The sequence below is a fragment of the Cheilinus undulatus genome, linkage group 22 (genome assembly GCF_018320785.1).
Source record: "Cheilinus undulatus linkage group 22, ASM1832078v1, whole genome shotgun sequence".
Taxonomy (NCBI): Eukaryota; Metazoa; Chordata; class Actinopteri; order Labriformes; family Labridae; genus Cheilinus; species Cheilinus undulatus.
The window spans coordinates 26,315,084-26,328,410 of record NC_054886.1 but is presented as its reverse complement, the minus strand read 5'-3'; the positions used below and the strand labels follow the sequence as shown (position 1 = coordinate 26,328,410).

General features: G+C 39.3%; 1 protein-coding gene across 2 annotated transcripts in view; it reads right to left on the bottom strand.

Annotated features, from left to right (window-relative positions):
* The window catches only part of casq1b (calsequestrin 1b), a 43,625-nt gene extending 31,775 nt beyond the window's left edge, over window positions 1–11,850 (bottom strand). For both annotated transcript variants that reach the window (XM_041779727.1, XM_041779728.1), the window contains exon 1: window positions 11,466–11,850. In XM_041779727.1, the coding sequence (XP_041635661.1) occupies window positions 11,466–11,702 (237 nt within the window). In that variant the 5' untranslated portion in view covers window positions 11,703–11,850. The remainder of the gene's footprint in view (window positions 1–11,465) is intronic.
* Window positions 11,851–13,327: the final 1,477 nt, after the last annotated feature.

Here is a 13,327-nt window from a genome sequence, read left to right as displayed (position 1 = left end):
CTGGTCTTCCAGCAGAGAAAAAAATGGCAAGTGCCCTCGAGAGTGTCCTGTGAGAGGAAGAAAACTCGATAAAGTCTTCTATAGTACTGTTCCAGTGGACTCAACATAGAAGAGTCCTCTATGGTACTGTCCAGGTGGAAAAAACACGATAACGTGCCTCCAAGAGTGCCCTTCCTGTAGACAAAACATGAAAAAGTGCCTCCAACAGTGCCCTTCCTGTAGACAAAACATGATAAAGTGCCTCCAACAGTGCCCTTCCTGTAGACAAAACATGATAAAGTGCCTCCAACAGTGCCCTCTATGGTGCCCCTCCAATAAACAGCTAATGGTAAAGTGCCACTTATGATGATCTTTTAATGTACAAATATATCGAAGTGCCCCTACAGTGCCATTTCTTATTAAAAAACAAAATAAACTACTACCTATGACAGCCTTTTTGGTGGCCAAAACATGATAAAGTGCCCCATAGAGTACGCTTCCAGTGAACTAAACATGGAAAAGAGCCCTCTAGGGTTTCTTCCAATAGACACAATGTGAAACTGTGCCTTCAATGGTAGCCTTCCAGTGGACAGAATATGATAAAGTGCCCTTTCAGCAGATAAAACATGATAAATATCCCCTAAGCGTGCACTATCAGAGGAAAAATATGAAAAAAGCCCCCTAGAGTACCCTTCCAGTCGACAGAGCATGGAAAATGCCCTCTATGATGCCCTTAAAGTGAGCAAAATGTGGTAAAGTGACCTTCCAATGGGCAAAAAAAAAGAACTCTTTGTGCTGCCCTTACAGTAGACAAAACATGATAAAGTGTCCCCTTGAGTGTCCTTTCAGAGTGAAAAACATGATAAAGTATCCTTCCTGTAGGCAAAAACTTGGAAAATTGCCCTCTATGATGCTTGTTCAGTAAACAAAACATGATAAAGTGCTCTCTATAGTGTCCTTTCAGTGGACAAATAATGAAAAATGCACTCTATATTGCCCTTCCAAGTGAGAAAAATGAGGTAAAGTGCCCTCTAGAGTGCCTTCCAGTAGAAAGATTTGAAACATTGCCCTTTAAGGCTGCTCTTCCTGTTGACAAAATATGGTGAAGCACCCTCTAGGGTGCCCTATTATTGGATAGAAACATGATAATTGACCCTGCCCTTGTTTGTTTTATCACAAAGCTATAGCATGTATAATCCCATCATTTTCAAAATCCCATTCATCTTAGCAAGTATTTCAAAGTCTTTCATCATAAATGTATGACAACTTTTTGTGCCCTGGTGCCTCACTGCATACGGCATGTGCCCTTTGATTTTTTCACCCCTGAAACATTGTGAGTCCATCACTGCTTTCGTCTATATATACAGGTCAGCCATTCTCTTAAGAAACATCTGTTGATACTGTGTAGCTCTTTCTGGTTGGCTAGCTTAACTGGCAATTGACTATAAAAGCTGTAAACAGCTCTTTCAAATTTTTTTGAGTTTGAAAACAAGAATCTTTTCTTGACAATGCGCATGATACTCGTATGTTGACTAACTAACTAACTAACTAACTATTGTTAGTCCTAAATTATGCTTCTTGAATTCAATTTAAAGTTCTGATTTTACTTCTGTAAGAGGAATATCAGACAGCAGCCAACAGTTAAGGTACCCAGCCAAAAAAAAAAAAAAGCCCATTTAATATAGACCCCAGCTTGATCCATCTCTCCATGAATACCACCAACATTAAAAATGTAAGAGGGAGAAATTTATTGTGCTGTTGAAAGGAGGAGGGCTCAGGGAGTCAGTCTGGATAAGGGTTTCCTTGGTGACAGGCTGACCTTTTCCAAGATCTCTCAGAAAAATAGATCGAGAACACCAAAGATAAATTAAAAGCCAGTGGAAAACCAGGATGGTTCCCAGTTTATTATGAGCCTAGAGTTTGTGTTGGCTTGTCTTTAGAGCACCTCAATCACCTCTGTCACAGAGAATTTTTATACAGCCTGGGGGAAACAAGCCCAAGTCTGTCCTTTTAGCTCTCCCTTTAGGGAATTTCTTTCTCTATTGTTTATTGATTCTTCTGTAGGGATAGCTAAGTGTAGGCAGCATTGGAGTCAGAGACAAATTTTAGGTACTGTATCATACCAAATCGTATCATTCATATATCTTTCAATCAGTATCCTATCATATCACACTGAATAACTGTGTCCAAGGTATGCTCTTGATCGTATCTTTCGTATTGTACACAATTGAATCAGATCAAATCATGTCTAACTGAAAAGGCTAATGCAATATTCAATTGTTGTTTTTCTGTCTAATGGATGCTTTAATTGTGTTGTATATAAGACCCCTTAGATGTTTAACCATTTTATTGGTTTTATAAATCAGTCATGGTCAATATAATTTTTTTTTTCCTTTTGGAAACAAAAAAAGGACAAAAAACCTCTTTAATATCATGTGCTGAGAAGCACCCCCACAGCATGATGCTGCCACCACTGTGCTTCACAGTGAGAAGGATGTGTTTGCTGTGATGCCTTGTGTTTGGTGTCTGCCAAAGCACTTGCTCACACATGATGTTCAAACATCACCATAAACACACCATTCCCACTGTGAAGCACGATGGTGGCAGCATCATGCTGTGGGGGCGCTTCTCAGAAGTCGGCCCTCGAAGGCTTGTAATGGTAGAAGGTAAAATAAAAGCAGAAAAATATAGGAAAATCCTGGACAATCTTATTCAGTCTGAAAGAGAACTACAGCTCGGGAGCAGATTTACTTCCCAGTAGGACAGTGTCCTGAGGAACATAGCAAAAGCAGAAATGGTTTAAAGACAACAAGGTGAATGTTCTAGTGTGGCAAACTGCTCAATAATTCTTTGGCTGACACAATGAATATGGCTAGGTTCTAATAAACACATGAAGAATAATGAAATAAGATAGTACACTTTATAAATCTAAGTTAACTATTAAACCTAAAGGGGAAAAGGCTGAAGAATATAGTATAAATCATCAGTTGGATTCCTACATAATTTATGAACTATACTTCTCTTCTTTGAAGTGCCGTAGATGAAGCAGTTTGACATTAAAGGAAGGTTGGATAAGGTGGTGGTAATGCTGTCTAGGGTGCCCTAGCAACAATGTGAGACTGTATGAGGAGGATTGGAGGGTGGTAAGTAACAGATCGCTGCAACCTGAGCTGTGTGGAGAGCAGTGATTGATGGCTATGGGTATTTACAGAATGCAGCACGCCAATGGTCAGAGTTCAGACAGAGAAAGAGAAAGAGTGCATGGATATAAAGGCAAAAAGACAGAGAAGAGTTCGATGGATTCACAAAATTAGACGGAGAAAAAGTGTTGCATTATTTATGATGTGAAATTAACTAATTTGACTGAGGACGCCACTGGCTTATGGTGGCTAATTTTTGCACATATTGGGTTACATATAAAGACATCTTTAGATGACTTTAGCCTCACAGTAATCTGCTGTCTAAGTTTTAATAATGAGAGATATCTTAGGCTGCAGGTGGAGTGGCTTATTTTAAGACCAACACATCATTGCTGTCAGTTTTGCTTCCTGGTTTTGCTTCCATTTAATTTGCGGCCGTGAAACAGAAGAGAGAAATCCGTGATAAGAGCTGGTACTAAGCCAAACATGAAGCTCTCCATCAATGGCGTTAACCATTCAATAAATTCCAACAAAAGGTAAAGAGGAAAGCAAGAAACATGGAAAATCTGAGTGGTAAAAAAGATTTATGGTGGTTTTACTACTTTGAAAAGGATGGCAGTTGACTGGGTCTTCTACTTCCAAAGGGTCTAAAGGTAAAAGTGAGGTAGTCATCAAAAAGTATTTAATGAGTATTTAGAATGTCTCTGGTGTTCCCCAAAGTTCTGTCCTGGGTTCACTTTGTACCTACTTCCTCTTGGTCTTATCTTTCGTATATTCAACATCAACTTACACTGCTATGCAGATGACACCCAGCTGTACCTAGCTACTAAACCACACTCTGTCTTCCTCCCTTTGTAAATGTTAACAGAAATTAAGTCCCGGTTTTTGCACAACTAGCCCCTAGCCATGTGGTCTCCATCTGCAAACATTTGCGATATTTAATGGGTTGTTCTGAGGAGCCCAGTGACTTCAAGCGTGGCGCTGTGATGGATGCCACCTTTGCAATAAGACGGATATTGTATAGTGACATTATTAGAAAGTGGAAGCGTTTAGGAATAGCACCAACTCAGCCATAAAGCGAAAGACCAGGTAAAATCACAGAGCGGGGTCAATAACTGCTAAGTCACATGGTGCATCAAGAGTGAAGAGTTCTAAACTTCCGCTGAAATTAAAGTAAGCACACAACTGTGTGGCGGGAGCTTCATTTAATGGGTTTTCATGGTTGAGCAGCTGTATGCAAGCCTTGCATCACCAGCGTCTCTGGGGTTATTGTTTGGGGGTCATGGCTGAAAAGATTGGTGACCACTGCTAAATAGATGCCCTTTTAATGCTGCTATCTGCGTTAAATATGCTTTTATCTATGCAACTATTGTTAGCACAATCTAGAATGTGAAATATTGTTAATTTATTTCCAAAACAAATGTTTATCAGAGAAAAAGTGCTGTGGAAATGTTAAAGTGCTATTTCTGTTAAACAATATGTCTGCCACTGTTCTTCATTATAGAAGTATGCAGGAGGGCATGTACAAAATGACTCACTGAAGTCCAGTGCTCCTGAGTTAATGTGACAGCATTTGTACCTCTCCAGAGTTCATATTTAGTCGCTTTCTCTGTATTAGTAAGCCATCCATCCATCCATCCATCTTCTTCCACTTATCTGAGGTCAGGTCACGGAGGCAGCAGGCGAAGTAAGTCAACCCAGACATCCCTCACCCTTGCAACGTAACCCAGTTATGGCTTAGGAGTAGCCATTACAACCTGTCTCTTTCATCATACATGAAGGCTGTCCACAAGGGGGGAGATTTCTGAGCCATGGAGGTCAGCAAAAGCATGAGCTGCTACAAATTCAAGCTATGATAACTGTATTTTACTCATAACCTCAATATTATGTAAGCAACAAACCTACACACTTTAGTTATTGTTGCTTTAAAATGTAATAGTTTGTAATGTCAGGCTTCACAGCAATGCAATGACTGGCACAAAGTCAAACATACCACCCATTCTTTAATATGGTCTGCACATCATGTCACCATTTTACCCCACTTTGGCAAACAGCTTTTGTTCTCTAGTCACCAAATGGAATTTCTTTTTTCATTGAGTATTCCAAATCAAAGAAGGGCGTCAACGTTCATCTTTCCACAGGCCTTCACAGCAGAGAGGATACATAGGATTATTTTTCACAGACTAAGAAAATTCCACCCAGAGTCAAAGGTGAAATGCAGGTCATATTTTAGGAACGACAGGATGAATCTGCTGAGCTTGTCGGTGACTTCTTCAAGCTGTCAGGATTTCTGTCTTGTCCAACTTTAGCCTTCTAGTGATGGTTGTCAAAGAAGTTCAGTGTATTGAGGTTTGTAGCCTCTTTACATGGAGTCTCTGCTGATGCTATCCACACACTCATAGTAGGGATGAAACAGTTTGTGACATTTGCTGCCAATAGATTTAATAATCAATGAAGTGCTAGTTAGCCATGTCATAGTCTTACTATCTTTGCTGAGAATTGTGAAACAGAAACAAAACGGTGGTCGGTCAGTGGCCAAAGGTTGGGAACCACTGCTATACAGTCCACTATTTTTGTTTTGTGGATCTATAATGAAGGAAAAAAGCTGTTAAAAGTGTCCCTTCTTTCCAGTTTAACACTGTGAGGGATACCAGATTGTTTTACAGGTAGTTTGTAGCATAAACAAGTAAGGGGTGGCTACTTTTAAACAGCTTTTCTCCCTTATTATGCTGTAAAAAAGAAACTCCAGCTTCCTCCCACCACCAAAGACATGCTCGTTAGGTTAATTGGTGACTCTAAATTGCCCGTGTGTGTGAGTGTGCCTCTGTATGTCAGCCCTGTGATCAACTGGTGGGTGTACCCCATCTTTCACTCATTGACAGCTGCAGCCTCCTGTGACTCTGAAAGGGATGGATGGATGGAGATCACCTGAGTGATTGTAGTATAAAGACACCTGTGTCTGGAATGCCCGGTCACTGGTTAATTCCTGGCTACTATTACACCATGAAGACAACAGAACACACCAAGCAACTCAGAGAAAAGGTTATTGGAAAGTATGTTGCCCGGGTTTCTTCACCAGTCACAGCTTTATGGGAGAGTGGAAAAGAGAAAGCCACTGTTGAAAAAAACCCTTTACATCTCAACGAGGGTTTGCCAAAAGGCATGTGGGAGACTCCATGGTTAAGCGCAAGAAAGTTCTTTGCTCTAATGAGACCAAAATGTTGCTTTTTGGTCATCAGACGAGACACCATAACACTGAACATCACCACAATTGCACCATCCAAGCTGTGAGGTACGTTGGTGGCAGCATCATGCTGTGGGGATGCTTCTAAGCACATGGCATTAAAGAGGTTTGCTGTAATTTTTCTTGTCAAAAAAGTCTAATTATGTTGACCATGGTTGATTTATAAAATCAAAATAGGGCAAACATCCATGTATAGGCGCTGTAGTTTTCCAAATTAAATCATTATTCAGCTTATCATAATTCTATATTCATGTTTATGCCATCTCTATATATGGATGTATTCTTTTGAGTCATATTCAGTTGTCTTACTTTTCTGAGCTGAAAATATTTCAACAGCGTATGAAATCCACCCATGAAATTAAAATGGAGGTTTACTGTTATGTAAATAAATTCATTTATTTTGAATTTCCAGCTTGTGAGAAATAGATTTTCTGCCGTTATTTTGGTAGCAGTGAGATGTGGTCAAACATAAGTAATGACTCTCCTGACAGCGTGTTGAATTGATGACATTTATATCACAGAGTGGGTTGGTGACTCAGAACAGAAGCATTCATGAACGACACAGTCACTCATCCATGTTGGGTCCAAGCTCACAACAAAGCCAGTTTAGATTTGATTCCCCGGGCCCTGCACTTTAATAATTCATACTTCCTGATTCATAGGTGGTAATGACCAGCTATTTTAAGCATCCCCCCTTGAGCACCCTTTGTGCTCTCTCCTGATTGGCCGGCTGAACGGTCACAACCAGCTGGCAGCGAGTCGGTGACAGAGTTACAGTCCAGGAGGGACCTGCTCCAGTAAGCATCTCCTCACCAGGCCAAGAAGCACAACTTGGCAGCCGTGAGAGGAAATTGATCAGATCCAATGACTTGTGCGTGTAAATGATGGTTTAGGACCCCAGCCTGCGCCCACGGGGGTGTGTAGTGGTAGAAAGTATTGCAGAGTGTTGCTGGGAGCAGTAGTCCTGGTGAGATATGGCCCTAAACTCTGGGCTAGTCCCAGGAGGGCTTTTAGCCTCTTGCTAAGCATGCAGGGCTGTCCTGGGCTATTTACAGAGGTGACTTATGGAGGCTAGTGTAAGGTACACTCTGTAAGAAGACACTGCTGCTCTGACAGGCAGGGGATTGCTGTGGTGAATACACTGGCTGACAGTAGGGCCCAGGTGCTTGGAAGGGACTCCTTCAGATTTATCCAACCAATAAGAGTTTTCAGGACACATCTTTCCTTAAACTTTCAGGATACAAGCATCACCACTGGTACATTTAAGCCCCCAGCTCTCAAGTACCAATGTATTTGTTTTTGGTGCTGCTGCATTGCTATGAATCATAGCATTCTGAACAGGAAGCAGCCACTTTGTATTCACAATGAATATAATTTATTTAAGACCACCTCAGGTCGTGTGCAGGTGATGGTGATGGCTGCACCAGCGGACACGATGGCAAATGTCTCTGCATTTTAGACCAGGAAATTGGTCGTACCAGGAAATTAGACACAGCCTGCTTTTAGATAAAATCAGGTATTCACAGTGCATCATATAGACTAGACATTATGGTAAAAGCAAAACTTTCTGTTGCTATTCCAATTGATTACATTCTAAGTCAAAGTAAGGCACTGCTGATGAACGGTATAAAAGAAGAGCTGTCAGCATTAATGCATTAATCATAATTGATTAGGGTACGTGGTAGGAGCACTAATTTTAAAAAATCATGAATAATTTCATGCTTTATTGTATAGTTTGCTTAAGCATATCAAACATTTACCTTTTCACCATTCCCTCCATCGTTAAATTCATGTCATGAGCTTCATTCTACCTAAGGTTCCTTAATTTGACTCGAAATAAAAGCAAGTTTTTATCCAGATAGGAAATCATTTAAGTTTTAGACAATACAGAAACCCAAAATGAGGCAGGAATCGTTTTAAGTGCAAAACAGTGAGATTACATAATGAGTAAAAATTTTGTGAGTAACCAACAAGTATTTCTAGGATTCACTGCTGATTAAATTTTAATCACCTGACAGCCTTGATTAAAAAAATATTGTTAAAAAATATGAAAAATATTCCAACTGAACCTGGCTTTTTTATAATACACTCTGGCATAAGGGATTAATCTGAGATTAATCTCAGATTTAAAAAAAAAAATGTTTGCTGTATTGTTTGACAGCCATAATAAAAAGTTCCAGCAACTATAAAATACACAAACTTAATCTTGCTTTTCAGAAAGCCCGTTCTTTAGAAACAAGTGAGATTAATCTGAGATTAATTTTGGTTCAGTTTTAGTGTTTAAGCATCCATAAAAATATCATGGCAATTTTGCAATATTCCAACTGAATCTGTCTGTTAAAAGCATGGTCTATAAAGATGAGATTGATTAATCTGAGATTAATCTCAATTAAAAATGTAATAATTTGACAGCTCTATTAAAAAGATATTATATTTATAACATATAACAACTGAGTCTGGCTTTGAACCCATTAAAGCCTGAAAACAAAAATTATAGCCAGAATGTTTATTTCACTTTCTACTGACCCCCCCCCCCCAAAAAAGGAAAAAAAAAAAGAAAAAGAAAAAATTTCCATAGAATTTAACATGTATATATATTTTTTGTATCTCATTAGATATATTAGGTGTTTTTGGAAACTCATAATCCACTTGAGGCCATTTTTTTTATCATTTATCAGATTGTATTCATTAGTTTTCTTTAAGTAATTTATTATCCTATTGATTAGATAGAGTTATCATAAAAGTATGTATCAAATGTGATACAACAGGCTTAAAGGGGTTAAAAGTACAATTTTTGCAAATGAGAAATTAATCTCAAATAAATTGTAATTAAAAATGTTAATCCTTTGACAGATGAATAAAAAGGTATTGCAATAATACATATACCAACTGAAACTGTTGTTTAAGTACATTCTTTCTGAGATTAATCTGAGATTAATCTTGATTTAAAATTTTAAATCATTTCATTCAGCTCAATAAGTAGGTACGCAATTATAAAATATACCAACTGAATCTAGCTTTTAAAAGTACGTTCTTCAGAGATGAGACACATTTATCTGAGATTAATGTGATTTAAAATATAACTGGTTTGACAGCCCTGAGAAAAGGAATGGCAAATGTAAAATATGTCTACTGAATCTGAACTTTAAGGTGCATTCTATAGGAAGAAGAGATTAATCTGAGATTAATCGCAATTGAAATTGTAACAGTTTTACAGACCTTGAAAAGGTATGGCAATTATAAAATATTCTTACAGAACCTTGCTTTATAAAGTACATTCTTTAGAGGCAATATAGATTAATTTGAGATTAATTGCAGCCTATATTCAAGGGATGGCATTTTAAAAAAATTCAAACTTATCTGTCTTTTTTTAAGTGCATCATTTAGTGACAAGAGAGGATAAAATCTTTAAATGTTTGACAGCCTTTTTTAAAAAATGTGGCAATCTTGAAATATTCTAACCAAATATGTTTTTAAGTACAATCTTTACAGACAACAGAGATTAATCTAAGATTAATTGAGATACAAATGTTTAATTGTTTGACAGCCTGAATGAAAAGGAAGGCAATTTTAAAATTTTCCAACTGAATTTAGCCTTTTAAGAAACATTACTTAAGAGACAACAACAATTGGAATTTCAAAGGTGTTTTTTCTTTCTCTTTCTTGAAAAGCGTTCTGCACAAATAAAGAGTGGCATTTTCAACAGCTTTTCTCTCAGTGGGAATTCACCCATGGGACAAAAATGTCAGTTTAGTGTTTAATAAATACATCATATGGAAGGCATTTTTAAATGAATAGAGTGCTCAATTCAAAACAAGAAGTCGTAGAGGTTGGTGTGCTGAGTAGTGATGGTCTCAACTTGACCAGGAAATGGAGGGGGGCGTAGCTTGCACATTAGTGGGGTGGCTGAACTTTTTAACCAATGGCAGAGAATAATTGTGGTCTATCACAAGACAGTGGCTCAAAGCATGAATGAAATGCAGCTTCCAGAGGCAGTTACCAACGAATTATGTACTTCCAGTAAAAACCAATGTAATTTGCAATATAAGAACTTAGTTAAAATATAAATGTAACATTAGAGTATACATTTTTCAATCACATTTGAAAATTTCAGTGCAAAGAAGTCTACTTATTATGGCTTTACATATAAACGTTCAACACAAATGTTAATATATCTAATTCAAGCTTTATCTGTAAGTCTGTGATTACCAGATGTTTATTTTAACTTGGGCATAGCTGAAGCCAACATTAGCTTCAATCTAATGGGTCTTACCAAACATGTTTTCAGAATGAAATGTAGTAGAGTTTTTCTTTGGGGTGCTAGTGTCTTTTATATTTGCTCGTTAATCAGAACAAAAAATGAAGTAAAATAAGTTGTCATAGTCCCTACATTTGTATGACAAACAGCCTGAATTATAACAGATAACATTTGACATGGCCACTTTGGGAATATGGTCTATTATCTAGAGAAAAGAATCCCACAAGAGTTAGATTAAGAAGCTCTTCAAGTTTCATATGTTTGAAAATTTTGGACAGACTGTGTTCTTAAGATCCACAGAGTCAAGTTAAGCAGTACAGTTACAACTCGTTTAAAAACAAGACAGTTGGCACGGGTTGATTTCATGTGGTAAAATGCCACATGGACTGAACTAGCCTTACATACATAAACTGATAGCAGAGATTGCTATGTAGTGCCCATCAGTACCAACTCATCCCATTCATACACATTCATGCACTGCTACTAATGCCTAACTTGAAGGTCTTGCCAAAAGACACTTAGCCAGGTAGACCAAAGGAGCTGGGGTCAATCAAACCGCCAACCTGATTAAAGACGACCGGCACAGACGCTGAATATGTGTTCACCCAATCTCTTGACAAATACTTCCACCTCACCCCAGAACTTCCACATGATCCGTTTACCTTCCTCGTCACCTGTCAACAGTCGCAAACCCACATATCTGAAGCGCTAAGTGCAAAATCCACGACTGCATCCAAGAATCCCAAACTGGAGCCAAAATTCTCCAAGAGAAACCCCTTCCCTTCCTTCCCCTCTTCCCTACAGCCACAGATCCATCCACTGTCATGCTTTGGCACGGACCCACCTCCAAAGCCAGCTCTTCTATCTGAAACTGCTTCATGGCGCTGCGGTTCCCGTCCACATTTTTGTGGTAGTAGATCACCATCACGTCGTACTTCTTCATGATGGACTTGTAGTTCTTGGAGGTGAGGTCATGGACGCGGTCTTTGCCGTCATACTCGGGGATCTCCAGGCCCTTCTCCCCCCAGGACAGGGTCCCCAGAGATAGGAAGACCCCTAAAAACACCCAGCCCCACTTCATGGCTATCGTCACCTGGTGGTTGTGAGACCGCCTCTTCTCAGAGCCTTGACTTTCACGTGAAGAAAGAACTAACTATTTAACGTTGTCCCTAACGCAAGTTGGTGTCAAACAGGGAGAGTTAGGAACAAAGTCTACTTCCTTTCCCCACTGGCTAGAGAAGAGCAGGTTTGACAGTGGCAGCCTCCCTTTAAAAAACTCATACACGTGGTTTTGCTGACGCTTTGGGACGCAGAGAGGAGGAGGGGCTCTCTTTGGGGTACGTGAGTAGGCAAGACACTGATCCCTCTGGTGCAAGAGCTGTGCACAAGCTGGAGAGGCTGCCAAAATAGTCGGACACACAGTGACAGGGGGGTTGGTGGGAGTCCTGAGCAGTGGTCAGAAAAATAGCAAATGGGTGGAAACATGGGAGCTAAGCTTAGGTCATACGGCCACCTGTTTGAAGCTGAGGCTATGAAAAGAGCAGCGGTAGTGCTGCAGAGCAACAGATACCGGCTCAGTGTCTTGAAGACTGAAGGTATAGATGGATGTACCATGAGAGCTTGAGGAAAGAGGAGCTCCAAGATGCCATTCCCATATTAAGTTTTGCAGAGGAGTCGGACTCCTGCTAAAAATAAGGCTTCTGAGGGACAGTGCTGTGGACAAGATGGCGTCCATGTCGAGGGCTGGAGGGGAGATCTGCTCTGTGGGCAGTAGAGTTCTCTCGATATCTTTACTGTAATATGATACCAGAAAAAAACTAAATTCTTGTTTGATACCATGGCGTTAGAACTCATGGTAGCTTTTTGTTAAAAATCCATCTACTTTTGTTTTCAGGTTTGGCTCTTGTGGATTCAATGGATTATTATCATTTTGATGTGAAAATGTAAAAGTATCAAACATTTTGTCAACTCTCATGAGCACAGACAGGTGAGTGGAGAAATGCTCAGTATTGCATGTTCTGCGGAGGTCATGAAGAAATTCAAATTTGCCCTGGTTGACTGGTCTCAATTTAGATATATAACCAAATGTGTATGATAAGACATTTGATAAGGGTCTGGAGTATTTCACTAAATTTCAGACTTTCAAAAATACAAACCCAAATTCCAGAAAAGTTGAGACGCTGTGTGAACAGATTACTGCAAATCCTTTTCAACCAATATTTAACTATAACATAACAGGACTGAAAATTAAGAAACTGAAAAATCACATGGACGTAAGTATTCAGACTCTTTGCAAAAACACTTGAAATTTAGCACAGGTTCTTCCATTTCTCTTGATCTTTGCTGAGATGTTTCTACACCTTGACTGGAGTCCACCTGTTGTAAATCAAATTGATTGGACATGATTTGGAAAGGCATACACCTCTATAGAAGGCTTAACAGCTGACAATGAATATCAGAGCAAAAACCAAGCCAACCAAGCCAGGTCTAAGGAACTGCTTGCAGAGCTCAGAGACAGTGAAGTAGATAGGCACAGATCTGGGGAAGGCTACAAAACCATTTCTGATGCACTGAAGAGCACAGTGGCCTCCATAATTTACAAATGGAAGATGACTGGCACATCCAGGACTCTTCCAAGGGCTGGTTGTCCAGTCAAACGGAGCAAAAGGCTCTATGCTCGGCAGGGTGTTACGCATGTATCATACA